Source organism: Dreissena polymorpha, chromosome 10 (assembly GCF_020536995.1).
Source record: "Dreissena polymorpha isolate Duluth1 chromosome 10, UMN_Dpol_1.0, whole genome shotgun sequence".
Taxonomy (NCBI): domain Eukaryota; kingdom Metazoa; phylum Mollusca; class Bivalvia; order Myida; family Dreissenidae; genus Dreissena; species Dreissena polymorpha.
Window position 1 is genome coordinate 10,278,957 of NC_068364.1, and position 16,096 is coordinate 10,295,052.

The 16,096-nt window shown below is 35.2% G+C and overlaps 1 protein-coding gene across 14 annotated transcripts in view; it reads right to left on the reverse strand.

Moving 5' to 3' along the window:
• The window catches only part of LOC127847496 (RNA binding protein fox-1 homolog 2-like), a 124,530-nt gene that overhangs the window by 17,328 nt on the left and 91,106 nt on the right, over positions 1–16,096 (reverse strand). For 11 of the 14 annotated variants that reach the window (XM_052379488.1, XM_052379487.1, XM_052379484.1 and 8 more), the window contains 3 exons: positions 10,230–10,388; positions 7,742–7,795; positions 3,045–3,137 (listed from right to left, as the gene is read on the reverse strand). In XM_052379488.1, the coding sequence (XP_052235448.1) occupies positions 3,045–3,137; positions 7,742–7,795; positions 10,230–10,388 (306 nt within the window). The remainder of the gene's footprint in view (positions 1–3,044; positions 3,138–7,741; positions 7,796–10,229; positions 10,389–16,096) is intronic. The other 3 variants (XM_052379489.1, XM_052379485.1, XM_052379492.1) reach the window with 2 other exon arrangements.

Here is a 16,096-nt window from a genome sequence, read left to right on the forward strand (position 1 = left end):
TCTTGAATATTGAAAAACTGCAAAAGTGTACATTAAATGAGCGATTTTGACCCATATATTTGACCTTTGACCTTGAAGGATGACCTTGACCTTGACGTTTCACCACTCAAAATGTGCAGCTCCATGAGATACATATGCATGCCAAATATCAAGTTGCTATCTTCAATATTGCAAAAGTTATTGCAAATGTTAAAGTTGGCACAAACCAACCAACCAACAGACCAACCAACAGACAGGGCAAAAACAATATGTCCCCCACTTCTATAGTGGGGGACATAAAAATTACTTTTATATAAAATTTACAAATCTGGTAAATTTGTTTTGGAGAATCCAACCAAGCAACAGTCTACAGAATTATAGAGACTGTTCAGTAAATGTTGACATTGTTTCTTTTTTTTTATATTTCAATGTTTTGCAAGGATAACTTTATAATTTGTTGAAAGTGATAACACTTCAGAAAGGTTACAACATGGGCAGATGTGTCTCCTACAACTCTGCTTCCTGCACTTGACATATGCTCTGATTGAATAAGCAACAGATCAAGAACATTGCTAAATTTGCTTTTTACAAGTTTCTTAACAATAATTTAAATGCAAATCTTGCTGGTAAGTGATTTCTTGTTTTAATACAGTGGAGCTGGTGTGAACAAGGAATCCATTTACAACATGCTGTCTAAATAGACAACTTAACATTTGAGGCCTTTTTCAAATATGTGTAACTTAAATAAGCATAAACATCAAAACAGACATAGTTAAAGCAAACTTTAAGACAAAATAAAACAATATTTTATTTTTAGCTATGTGTTCATTCCCTAGAAATACCAATGGGTTTGATTGTGTACATGTTCCCAGTTCACAGCAGCTGTTAAATGCTTGCCAACTCTAACACACAAGATATAAATCTCTCTAGTCTTCCTCCATCAACATCATGCTTTTCTCTCAAAATGAGATTTGCTTGAAAGATTACATTCTTCCAGTAGACTTACAGCCTGTGTATTGATTTTACTTTAGGATCTTCACAGTTATAATTTTTTTACAAAATGTGCCTTGTGTCAGAATTTTCTACCAGAAGTAATTGGGTAGCCAAATGTAATCCAACAGACAAATTAAAATAAAGAATTTAGACACAAACTGTTTTTTAATTATATGTTATATTATGACATCTTTCCACAATGTAAATTACCAAAATGTCAGACAGTGGGCAAGCATTTATCCACAATAATACCCAATAATGTTGGATCTGAGTTGTTAAAATCAACATTGTTTCTACTACCTATAGGACCAGCAACAGCTGGTCTCAATAATTGAGTTGAAACCATATTGATTTTTAACAACTCATTCTTCTGTACTTCTTACTGCAACCTTTTATAATTTTCACTTACTATTATGTTGCCATTCAGAAACAAACTGGTTGTCCAGTTATGAATTATTATCACAGATAAAAAAATAATCTAATAGGATACTCTGCCTGGGTACTTCCAACCATTAATACATCACACGCATTTTAACAAGTACACATAAGGAATGAGACTAAGCATGTGCAGTATGAGGTTTGGTAGAATGCTAATACTAAGGAATGGTGGACCACAGAACACAACTCCCTCAGGCAAGTACAAGAATTGCAGATGTATATACAATGCTGACTTTTCAAAGACAAAGCCAGTATTTAGTAAATACAACATTTTAATACTATTCTGTTTGTTTTTTAAGCTATTACCAAGCATCTCTAAACAGCAAAAAATTATTCTTTTGAAATATATTTGGACAGTGAGTAATCATGTCACGCAGACTATGTTGGCTCCAGCAGCATGCCAGACTATATTATACTCATGAAATATGGTGACCCATGGGAGGCCAGCAATGCAAGTTTATTACACAGAGACTCCCATCAGTATCATGGGTTGATTAAATGATCTACAAGCATTTTGGCTTGGTGGAAATGACTCAATAATTCTGTCCAAATCGATTTTGCTTATTGTGCATGTAATGAGAGAAATACAATTATTATTTTTTATTCCACAGTCATTGGCATAAAGCATGTTGAATAATTTTGATCCGATTATGATTTGTTGGCTTACTTTCTAAGCAAATTTAACAAGAAAATGAGCATCAGTAGGAATAAATAACCTTTTACAATGAAACTATGACAAATTCAACAGGAGTATAGTTCTGTTCTCATAAACAGTTTTCCTTTACATATGTTTTTTTTTCATTTTGCGTGTGCAATACTGTTTGAAGTACCCAGCAGAGACATTCATTAATAAAATCTTGAATGTTGCAAATCACATGTCCACCTACCTAGTGGTTGATCTAGAAGATTGTACCAGAGTACTTAGGGTGTGAGTGTATTGCCTTACAAATAAAACCAATTGTAAGTGTTGTTGGTATTGTACCTTATTGAGCAGTTAACAATCAGCTATCAAAGCACAGAATGAAGAAATGCCACAAAGAGGTTCAATGGTTTTGCCACATGATCATCCTGTCACTTCCAAATACATATCATAAAGTCACATGAACATGTAAAATAAAAGTCATATGATGATCATGTGATTGTTTGCATGCCATATTCCAGTCTGACAGCGCATTCTTAAATCTTTGAACAAATGGGATAAAACTTTTGCCAAAATAGCAGCCATGGATATAGAAAACAAAAACATCTACTCCAAAACCAAAATGCACACTGTTTAAATTGGATCATCACTAGAAAAATACAGCATTACTAGTTCACAAAACAGACTGGAACAATGAAGGCAGTTTGGGCAAGAGAAAAATCTATATATATCATGTGGTGACTTGACAACGCAAAATGCACCCATACAGTTGCCTAGGTGATCATAATAATGAAAAGAAAGGTATAAAAATTCCACTGACATTATAGTTTGAAATCAATGAGCGGCATATAGTTTCCATACAAAACAAGGCAATACAACAGACACTTACAACATGAGACAGGCATTTCTTTAAACTGCACAGGAGATATGAGGTATGGAAGATCTTACTTTTAAAGTGTATTGTGCTACGACAAAATAAGAAATAAACATGCACCTCAACTTTGCGTCCCTCTACCACTGTTCCGTTCAGTTTTTCGCGAGCTCTGTCTGCCTCCGCGCTATTTTGGAAAGTTACGAAACCAAATCCCTACATGCACCAAGAAAAAATAAGGAACATGCATTAAAATTCGTGCAAACGAATCAATGTCAATACACATATCTTCATAATAGTCAATGTTCAATCATTTAAATGAAACATATAACACATGCCTGAATTTAATACAGTATACATTGAAGACATATTGTTCTAGCCACATCCGCTGTCACAGATATGGACTATGCGTACCAAACAGTAGATAGAGACTTATTGGTTGGTATCGGACGTGTCATGCCAGTGCTAGGTAAGCGACACGATCTACATGCGTTGAGACAGCCAACATATACATATACACACACACTCGCATTTTTTCACACAGTTGTGTAGTTCATATCAGAAGAACTCCAACAAAACAGACACAACATGATTTCAGATAACAACAAGAGATGTGTTCGTCAGAAACACAATACCCTCTTAAGCTTATTACTTCCCTTGGATTTTGTCCAATCTAACCGTGGGGGGGGGTCTGTAGACAGTCAGAGTTTATCATGTATCTATGGACAACATAAGTCCACAGGTATGTAATGAACCCTACCATTCACAAATTAGTACAGGAAAGAAATGATAATTATATCATTAAAAAAAAACTTTGACAAATCAAACATTTGAGTTATAAATAATCAAAATAAAAAATCTGTTCAGTAGCTGTGAAAAAAACTTAAATTCTTGGTAAGGAAATATATGAGATTTATAATTATATAAATTACTTCCCTTGAAAAATAATTGTCTCTAACAAATCTCAATTTTTAGTAGCAAATAATTAAAAGCCACTACCGTGACTGTAGATTCACCATTTAAAATGTGCAGCTCCATGAGATACACATGCATGCCAAATATCAAGTTGCTATGTTCAATATTGAATAATTATCTCCCTTTAAAGCTTATTACTTCCCTTGGGTTTGTATTTTTGATCTTAGACCTTGAAGGATGACCTTGACCTTTTACCACGATGTGTTTGTCAGAACACAATGCCGCCTACTGCGCCGCTTTGATTGATTTAACAACAAGGGCTGTTTGTAAAACATGCATGCCCCCCATATGGGCTGTCAGTTGTAGTGGAAGCCATTGTGTGAATACGTTTGTTGTCACTGTGACCTTTACCTTTGACCTAGTGATCAGAAAATCAATAGGGGTCATCTGCCAGTCATGATAAATGGATCCAATTTAGCTGGATGGGAGAGTCCACTAGGCATAGATGGGTTAAAGTTTTAGGAAATAAAAATACAATGATATTTGACCTTTGACCTTGAAAAATGACATTGACCTTGACTTTTCACCACTCAAAATGTGCAGCTCAGTGAGATACACATGCATGCCAAATATGAAGTTGCTATCTTCAATATTGCAAAAGTTATCAAACTTTAACCAAGGTTAAAGTTTTTGGACACACATACAATAAATGAAATATGGGCTGTCAGTTGTAGTGGCAGCCATTTTGTGAATATGTTTTTTGTCACTGTGACCTTGACCTTTGACCTAGTCACCTGAAAATCAATAGGGGTCATCTGCCAGTCATGATCAATTTACCTATGAAGTTTCATGATCCTAGGCCTAAATATTCTTGAGTTATCATCAGGAAACCATTTTACTGTTTCGAGTCACTGTGAACTTGACCTTTGTCCTAGTGACCTAAAAATTAATAGAGGTCATCTGCAAGTCATGATCAATGTACCTATGAAGTTTCATGATCCTAGGCGTAAGCATTCTTGAGTTATCATCCGGAATCCATTTAACTATTTCGAGTCACTGTGACCTTGACCTTTGACCTAGTGACTTGAAAATTAATAGGGGTCATCTGCCAGTCATTATCAATGTACCTATGAAGTTTCATGATCCTAGGCGTAAGCAATCTTGAGTTATCATTCGGAAACCATTTTACTGTTTCGAGTTGCAGTGACCTTTGACCTAGTGACCTAAAAATCAATAGGGGTCATCTGCCAGTCATGATCAATGTTCCTATGAAGTTTCATGATCCTCGGCGTAAGCATTCTTGAGTTATCATCCGGAAACCATTTTACTGTTTCGAGTCACTGTGACCTTGACCTTTGACCTAGTGACCTGAAAATCAATAGGGATCATCTGCCAGTCATGATCAATGTACCTATGAAGTTTCATGAACCTAGGCTTAAGCATTTTTGAGTTTTCATCCGGAAACCGTTTTACTGTTTCGAGTCACTGTGACCTTGACCTTTGACCTAGTGACCTGAAAATAAACAGGGGTCATCTGCCAGTCATGATCAATGTACCTATGAAGTTTCATGATCCTAGGCCTAAGCGTTCTTGAGTTATCATCTGGCAACCATCGGTGGACGGACCGACCGACCGACATGTGCAAAACAATATACCCCCTCTTCTTCGAAGGGGGGCATAAAAAAATATAATTTGGCAGGTCAGATAATTATGTCCATTTAAAGCTTATTACTTCCCTTGAATTTGTTTTTTTGACCCTGTGACCTAGTTTTTGACCCGGCATGACCCATATTCGAACTTGACCTAGATATTGTCTAGATACAACTTCTGACCAAGTTTCGTAAAGGTCGGATGAAAACTATTTGATTTAGAGAGCGGACACGAAAAGTGTGACAGACTGACAGACAGACTGACAGACAGACTGACGGACAGTGCGAAAACTATATACCCCCTTTTATTTGAAAGAGGGCATAAAAATAAGGCATCATTATCATCATCAATCATAATCATCATCATTGCATCATCATAAAAATATTGTAAATACTGCACCTAACATAATTGTAAAACATACGATCATCATCAGCATCATCATAAATATCAGTATCAGCAGTATTAGAACATAAATATGTTCATGACTCTGTATCATTCTCTCACAATAGGTCACCTTTCTGACAGACACAATGTCAACACACACAAAGGGGGAGTGACAAATACTGAATACAGCCTGAGATATATGTACATGTCATACACAACTGGCAGATCAGGCTCACAACAAATGACACATAGGGTGATTGCTGTATTTTGGCATGTTTCCCTCAAACATCTAGTATTATTTATTATATATTCATATTTATTACAGTGATTTACTACTCCTAGACTACTGCAATATCATTCAAAAAACATATTCTAGGCTTCTTTCACTTTCACATTAAATTATATAAAAGCTTCAAATAAATACCCACATTAAATATAACAATTAATCATACTCTTTTTTCTCTTTTTGGTTTTTACTTTTTTTATTAGATTGTTACTGTTAATTGCAGATCAGATAAATAAATGCGTAGTAATGGTCATAAGATGAATCAAGTGATTCAAAAAGCTGTCAATTCTGACACCATCAATAGTACATATTATAAACATTAGTTACATGTTTAACCAATAAACAAACATAAATTTAAAAGCTTATGAAAATATTTTTTAAATAAAGGTAATTACCAAAAGCTTTCATTTAACCTCATACAGTGAAAATATGTCATTATTTTCAAGTGAAAAAGTACTATTACTTAAGATTACTTGGAATTACATAATATTAACAGGACCGAGCCATTAAAATTAGAAATCATTCTACCAAAATTCATATCAATGTCATTAGGCGAAATGGAACATTATTAGGTTGTCAATCTAACATGGCCAGATGGAATTAATAACAAATACAGAGAAATTCAAGAAAATCAGACATTAAACTGGAAGATAATTGATCTGGATTCTCTGGAAGATTGTACAGAGACGGACAAAACATGTGTCCATAGAGCATAGCCGCCATATTACACTCATGTCCCTAAAATCTTAATATTTAAGGCAGGGAGATGAGAGATACACCTGACACATCATCAGCAAATTATTTCATAATCTGTCAACATATCGACCAGTTATGGCAAAGACATGAATTGTTAAGCAATTAAATGGCCAAGCAGACTTTGACCCCTAAATGTTGACCTCTTAATGTTATCTTGACCTTTAAGGCAGGAGACAAGTGTTACGCGTTGTACACAAATTTAATTATTATTTTTAATTTGTGCCAAGTTATTTACAAAATCCAAAAATATATTGCAAAATTATGGCAGAGACAGGAATGTTTAAGATATTATATGGCGACCCTTAAGCATTAACCTTTGATGTAGGGAGATGTGTGTTACACACAACATGTCTTCATAAGATGGATTTAGTTTGTGCTAGGCAATTTTAAATTTGGTCAATACATGGCAATATTATGCCCAAGTCAGGAACATTTTTACAGACACTACCAGTGCTCCTGGTATATGACACCTTCTTCATAGGGAGTCAAAGCAGTGTAGGGAAAATCTAAATATTTCTTATACCAATGTTAATACATGTATACTCTCTTCATATCTCTTAAAATATTTGCAGCAATAATCTATATCACATTAAGATTATTTTCCATATTCTTTGCCAAAGTTTCAATGGTCAAGACAGGAAACACCCTGCTATTGCGCAATGGATTTGCTGCATGTAGTTTTTGATAAATATTAGACCAGCTTGATTGACAACACATTTTGGATGTGAATTCAACTATTTCATTATGTAACCCAAAAAATAACGCTCTTTGTTATGTTTTTATTTCATTTTAAGCACATTACTTTTTTTAAGTGTAAACAAGGGCCTACCTTTGAACCACGCTCATTGAAGATGATTTCAACATCCAAGATTGAGCCATATTGCTGAAGGAAATTAAAAATCTCATTAAACACTTCCCAATATATAACATCAAACAATAATATTAAATCAAATTTGAATATTGATACAAAATATCATACTGTTGAGCCACTTGCACTGCTTTTTTCTGCACTGTGTTTTGCATAATTATGTCACTTAAATCACAAAAACAAAATAGGCAAGATTCCTCTTCTTACTTTCGCTGTATTGGTGCCCCTTTAACTCTTCTGAGTAAAAAGTGAGACATCTAATGCGCAGGTAAATAGATATACAAGTTAGAAGAATCATGGTAAGGCATTCAAATCTGTGCTTAATATTATCAAATAGAAACATATGGTTAACATACTAGTTTTGGTAAATATCAGTTTGAATTATCAAATTTATTTAAAAAATATATATATTTTTGTTGGGAGAGGGGGGGGGGGTTAAATATCACCAAATATAGTCAGCAATTTTTTAACTGTGTAAATATGTATAAAAGTTTTAGTAGAATGGTACTTTAACTCATGCACACACTAACAGACTATAAACATCACAGTTTCCTAAAACCTCCCAATGAGCACTAGAGGTAGAACTTGTGGGTGTGTAAAAATGGTTCACTATCTAATTGAGATCAGGGGTTTCAATAGATTTTAAAAACCAGGAGTCAATGACCCCTGGACTGAAATTTTGAGTCAAATTGAAAAATGTTGGGGTCAATTTTGAAGCGCGTTAATTGTGTTTGTGTCTGTATTATTCAATTTTTTAGATAAAAATATGCTCTAAGAGTAACACAATATCTTAAAAAGTTATACTGCTTTATTAAATAGCAATACCATGATACATTAAACAACATATTTTAATGAATTGGTACATTAAATCTACTTCCTTATAACAGATTTAAGTCTTTTAACACATTTAAGTAATTTAAGATATGTACCGGTAGAACCTTTTCATCACATATTTATCGTCATTATATTATCATCATCCCTATGATAGCTTTTCTAACAAAACACAATCTAAATGCATGGAACATCTAGTATATCTATTACTGTTTTATTGAATACTATACATGCCCGAAATATGTACACTTAGGAATGCCTTACCTGTAGTGGTTTTACTTTAATAATCCAAATTTTTCTTGTTGTTATCGGGTTTAACAAACCTAATAAATGTTTGTTAAATCCAGTTAATGCTTTCTCCATTATTTAATCGCCATTACTTGCAATTTGAATCGCCAGCTTTGAATTGAACGCGGGTTGAATGTTATGTCCGCCATTTACAATGTCGAAGGTCATGACGCAGCAATTTAATTCTATTCGGATAATTGATATCTAATCGAGAAAATGTGTTTTTTCAATGTTTATGTGTAGTATTATTACTTGTTAGTATAAAAAATGAGCTGTGATTCCAGTTTATATTAAGATGGGTGTTAATTATCGGTGGATTAACAAACCACGGACTCTAGAATTAATATACGCTCCGTGAACAAACTGACAAAACTCGCTGGACTTACTAGTGGATCTACTTAATAATAGACCTTTGATCAATTTTGTTTTTACTTTAATTAATTTTGCCGACTTTCTTTAACCGTGCCGTCTGCTTAGTCTGCACAAAAAACCTGCAATTATTGGATGGCCAATCAATTATCACGTAATCATTGCTGCTAATTACCCAGTTTGTAGGCACGCACTATTTAGACGGTGACATGTGTATGGGAGGAGATGAGATAAGATAAACAACGCCCGGGGTATTCCCTCGATTATAGACCAAGTTTCAAATACTGAAACATTAATTTCAATTAGGAGCACAGCGGGATTTATTACCATGGAACTAAAGATGTTAACTGACTGACGCACGGGTCAAATTTTCGACGCGTCAAAATGAAGCACGGCAGAAAAAAGGGTTGGGTAAAAAATGAGTCATTTTTAATTTGCTCGCGTCAAAAAGCAGGATTCTGCGTCTATTGAAATCCCTGAAGATGTATGTTAGTCAGCTGTTTATATATTTTTTTGGCTGCCATATGTAAATAAAACTTAACACTTGTTTTATTTTTCATAAAGTGTTTCTTATGGTCCAATACAAAAATATAAATTGGACAAGAAATAACTAAGACCCATTAATTTCTTTAAAAAGAACAACATTCCGAATGCATGCATTCAAATCCTATAAATAGTACTGCACTTGATGATACATACCAGTGAATAATAAATTAAGAACAAAAGAGTGTTCCATGAAACAACATAATAATGACATTTTTTAAGGTTAGGTTACACAACTTGTTTTTTTCAAATAGCAAAATATTGAGGATAGTATATATTCAATTATTAATCAGTGATCAAATAAACCAGTGTAGACCTGCACTGTTGAATTAGCAAATTAAAAGTAAGAAAATCTGTTCAAAGAATTAAAAATCGCACCACTGGTAGAGAAATGCTATTAAGCATCTGTGTAACTCACCCCAAGGAGATTTCTGAGGTCGGCCTCCCTGAAGCGGAAGGGTATGTTTGACACATGTAATCTTTTGGGCCCCTGTGCTGCGCCCGGGGAGGCAGCGTCGCCCTTGCCACCCACGTCCACTGGACTCTGCTGACCATCCTCCTTGACTAGATCTGTCTGCTGTTGCAAGCAAAACAACACACGCTTTCATTATAACTGTAGCCTTAACAGTAGCTTCAGCACTTAAGTGGCACACTGAAGCATTAGTAATTATGGCTAATTCATAAGCAGTTATCAGGGCAAAATATGTGATTATTAATACAAATATTTAACATCTTTACATAAATTTACTTGCATTTCCCTTACATCAACTAATCCTGTTTCAATACAATTTTGTTAATATTTATTAAGGTAACATAAACAAAATTTAAAACTATAGTAAACATTTGTTTTATTTTTAATTTTTTATTGTAAAACACTTTAAATGTTTTTGTATGACAGATTCAAAATAGTCCTATTTTAAAAACAAAATTGATTCAACCAAGAGGTGACAGTATTTTTAAGACAAAAGCAAAGTGAGAACTTGGATATCAATATGTATCAGCATATAATTTATTTTATCAAGGAGTAAGCACTAAGCAACTAAGTGAATTGCACCTCACTACAATTCATGGTTACATTCCCACACCAGTGTTAAATAACATGTATTGTGTGTTGGGTTACATAGGTTGTACTTGATTGATAGAGAATATAATTATATGGAATAATAGAAGTGAAGACACTTACCACCATTAAAATCATCTTATGAAACAATGAAGTCAAAAGTATACACAAAGAAACTGGTAAGTTCAGTGAGATGATAGAACAAGTGCATGTCAGTTACAATGCCACTTGTATGAAGTTAGTTGCATGGCAATTTTAAAGACAGTTAGTTACACAAAACAGCTTGCTATTAGTAATCCACAACACATCCAGCATGTATCCACCAGGAACAAAGCCTCCTGGACTTTTGTACAAAAGCATGTACTTGTGTTAGTGCCCAACACAGAACAATGCCTCTTCAACCCCAAGGAGGGAGGTGTCAGTATTGATCCAGGCTCAATGTCAACATATGGCTGTGGACTGCAGATGCTAATGTAATATCACTATGCCAGGATGTGTAATACACAGATATAGCCTCTAACCAAACATCCTGTATCCTGTATCATCGGGTCAATAACAAAGTATCTGTTAGGTGGATTATATGGGAGTTAGTGGCTATGGACAACATTATTTTGAAGAATGGCACACTTCGTCAATACAGCCAGCATTTGATTTCTCCTCTATAAATTAGTATAATTAAGGACTTAATGGATAGGGTGGAAAGGGTGTGTTGTACAAATAATTGGTAAGGATTGTAGAAGACAACTTCACTTTAAAGATCTCCTTTGTTCATAAACAAAGAAAGACATATGCATTCTTTTACACATAATGAATGTTTCACACTAACTATATAGGAAAACAGCTGGAAAATACAAGTGTCTGAATAATCACACTATGCTTCCTTCACATTCTAACCTTAACAAATTTAATTATCAATTATTGTATTCTGCAATTGTTTTCATTCTTTATAAAGTACAGGAAAACTGCACTTTTCCAATCAGGGAAAAAATATCCACATTGTCTCCCGAAAAAATTCCACTTGAAGGTTTCAAAAAACAAAGAAAGATTTTTTTTAAAATAAAATGCAACATTTAGTAAATTTCCCTAAGCAGCTGTATGTGCTGGAACTAGGTAATTACAATATTCACATATTGACAACACTTATTCTAAATTTTTAAGTATTTGTTAGTAAACAAAAATTATTTGATTTTTTTAATAAAATGCAACATTTAGTAAATTTCCCTATGCAGCTGTATGGGTTGAACATTTATAATTATAATATTTATATTGACAACACCTATTCTCAATTTCAAAGTCTTTGTTAACAAAAAATATAATTGCACCAATTTTCCAATATCAGGGTGTGATTTAGGTGAAGTCTGAGGGGAGGAATATTCTGTAGACTGATTTTGACTATGCAAAATGCATGCATAATGCAATGACAAACCTTAATACAGACATTTAAACACCATCTTTAACGTATTACAGCGCTTTCGTTACTTTACGTCCGGGCGTAAATTATGCCCGAAAGCGGTAGTCGTACATCCATTATGCAAATGGCGGAAGTCCTTTGGACGTCCGATAATCCGCCTGTACGCTATTTTCTAATACACAACACGAACCAATGTCAACAGTAAATCGGGTTATTCAGACCGTTAACTTCGCCTAAGAGCTACTGTTATCAATCAATTTCTCAGCGAGTGGCCAATATTGATTTTTCCAGCTGTCAATCAAATTCTTCTTGGTAAGCGCATCAGCCAATCAGCGCTCAGGCAGCAGAATACACGCCGACCCCACGTGAAGCTGTATACAATAATATTAGCGACCTCTGTGCTACAAAGTTTTTATTCAGCAATAAAATATTTAAGTCTTCGCTTTCCCCAAGGAAGAATGACATGATGTTGTACATGAAGTCTAAATTTTGCATAATTTTCATCTGTTCACACAATACACTAGAAATGTTTATTTGCTTGTAGAATTTTCTTAACTTTACGTGATTAATAAAATCTGGAAATGATTTTGGATAAAACGTTTAACTAGAGATTTGTCACAGACGTGACGAATAACCCCACATGCCGCATTGACACATATTTTGCATGTCGTCTTCACAAAAAACAGCGGACACCAAGCTCAATTTTTAAAACGCACTAAGTGACCCCTTGACCTAGTTTTTTACCCAGAAAGGCCCATGTTCTAACTTGGCCTTAAGATCATCTCCATAAAACTTCTGACCAAGTTTGGTGAAGATCGGATGTAATCTACTTGAATTAGAGAGCGGACACCATGCTGAATGTTAAAAAACGCACTAAGTAACCCCGTGACCTAGTTTTAGGCCCAGAATGGCCCATGTTCAAACTTGTCCTAGAGATCATTTAGATTAAACTTGTGACCAAGTTTGGTGAGGATTGGATGAAAACTACGTGAATTAGAGAGCGGACAACATGGTGAGGTTTTAAACGCACTAAGATACCCCGTGACCTAGTTTTTGACCCGGCATGACCCATATTCAAACTTGACCTAGACATCATCTAGATACAACTTCTGACCAAGTTTGGTGAAGATTGGATGAAAACTACTTGAATTATTGAAGAGAGAGCGGACAACATTGTGATGTTTAAAACACATTGTATAAGTGACCCCGTGACCTTGTTTTTGACCCTGCATGACCCATATTCAAACTTGCCCTAGACATTATCAAGATACAACTTCTGACCAATTTTGGTGAAGATTGTATAAAAACTACTTGAATTAGAGAGTGGACAACATGGTGAGCTTTAAAACGCACTAAGTGACCCCGTGACCTAGTTTTTGACCCATGTTCGAACTTGACCTACACATCATCTAGTTACAACTTCTGACCACGTGTGGTGAAGATCGGATTTAAACTACTTGAAATAGAGAGCGGACACCATGCTCAATGTGTAAAACGTACTAAGTGACCCTGTAACCTAGTTTTTGATCTGGCATGACCCATGTTCGAACTTGGCCTTCAGATCATCTAGATAAAACTTCTGACCAAGTTTGGTGAAGATCGGATGAAAACTACTTGAATAAGAGAGAGGACACCATGCTGAATGTTAAAAAACGCACAAAGTGACCCCGTGACCTAGTTTTTGACCTGGCAAGGCCCATGTTCAAACTTGGCTTTAAGATTATCTAGATACAACTTCTGACCAAGTTTGGTGAAGATCTGATGAAAACTACTTGAATTAGAGAGCGGACAACATGCTGAATGTTTAAAACGCACTAAGTGACCCTAACATAGTTTTTGACCCGACATGACCCAAATTCAAACTTTACCTAGACATCATCTAGATACAACTTCTGACCAAGTTTGGTGAAGATTGGATGAAAACTACTTGAATTAGAGAGCGGACAACATTGTGATGTTTAAAACACACTGTATAAGTGACCCCATGACCTTGTTTTTGACCTGGCATGACCCATATTCAAACTTGCCCTAGACATTATCAAGATACAACTTCTGACCAATTTTGGTGAAGATTGGATAAAAACTACTTGAATTAGAGAGCTTAAAACATGGTGAGCTTTAAAACGCACTAAGTGACCCCGTTACCTAGTGTTTGACCCGGCATGGCCCATGTTCGAACTTGACCTACACATCATCTAGTTACAACTTCTGACCAAGTGTGGTGAAGATCGGATTTAAACTACTTGAAATAGAGAGCGGACACCATACTCAATGTGTAAAACTTACTAAGTGACCCTGTGACCTAGTTTTTGATCTGGCATGACCCATGTTCGAACTTGGCCTTCAGATCATCTAGATAAAACATCTGACCATGTTTGATGAAGATCGGATGAAAACTACTTGAATAAGAGAGAGGACACCATGCTGAATGTTAAAAAAACGCACAAAGTGACCCTGTGACCTAGTTTTTGACCCGGCAAGGCCCATGTTTGAACTTGGCTTTAAGATTATCGAGATACAACTTCTGAACAAGTTTGGTGAAGATCTGATGAAAACTACTTGAATTAGAGAGCGGACAACATGCTGAATGTTTAAAACGCACTAAGTGACCCCATGACCTAGTTTTTGACCCGGCAAGGCCCATGTTTGAACTTGGCCTAGACATCATGTAGATACAACTTCTGACCAGGTTTGGTGAAGATCGGATGAAAACTACTTGAATTAGAGAGCGGACACTTAATACAGACCGACAGACAGACCGACAGACCGACTGACCGACAGACAAGTTCACTCCTATATACCCCCCTAAACTTCGTTTGTGGGGGTATAATTATACGCATTTGAAAATACTAAAATTGAATAATGTATTTTGTTGTATCAACGGCCATAACAGATAATGCAATAAGTAGTTAAATAAAGTGTTTTGAGATTGCCAAACTATGCATACATATTGGTCTACATGCATGAATGACCTGACAAGTTATATTGAAATGAAGTGTACTCGGTAAAATTTTAAGAAAGACGCGTTTTTATACCCCGAAATTCGCTTTCACCTACGCAAACTTTTCTGAAAGAAGATACATGTAACATTTTAAATTCAGTTGTTGATTTGTCGTTATTACTAAATATGACCAGTGCTCTATGCTCTCAAATCGCGTCACGTGATTAACGCATGTTCAATGGGAGTACCCCCATCCCACAATTTAATTTGTATATGCACTTGGGCGGACATTTGCAGACGTTAATATTGGCAGTACTTAGGTTTTGAAAATAGCAATCGTAATAATACTGGATTATCAGGTAATGGATAGAGTTGGAACATGTACATATATTAAAATTCTGAAATAAAAGTGGGACTTCAAAATGTATGTCTGGGACGTCCACAAATTTTAGGCTTGGAAGTCAGGACTTCCAACTTTTAAAAGCTAACGGAAGCGCTGACGTATTAGCAAGATTTATGTATGAAAACCTTTTTGAATTCACATTTTAACATATTATGGGAAGTCACCAATATTAATTGTGATCAAAATCAATGTGTGTTCCGATCCCTGTGAACGATAACGCCAATCTTTCATTTGAGCTCAATATAAAATTTATGTGCATCGCGAAAATGAATACTGGACAACCCGATCCTCGGTAAAATGACACCCCTGAGATTTCACCACGCGAATTTTTCCAATTTATGGGTTTTTCGCACTAATTTTTCACAATTAGGCTGGTACAGGTCCTTTGACACTTGAGCAAAAAAATTGCAGGTGTTAGACGTGATAAATTGAGCATTTTCTGGAATTCCCATTTTACACAGTACTCATGA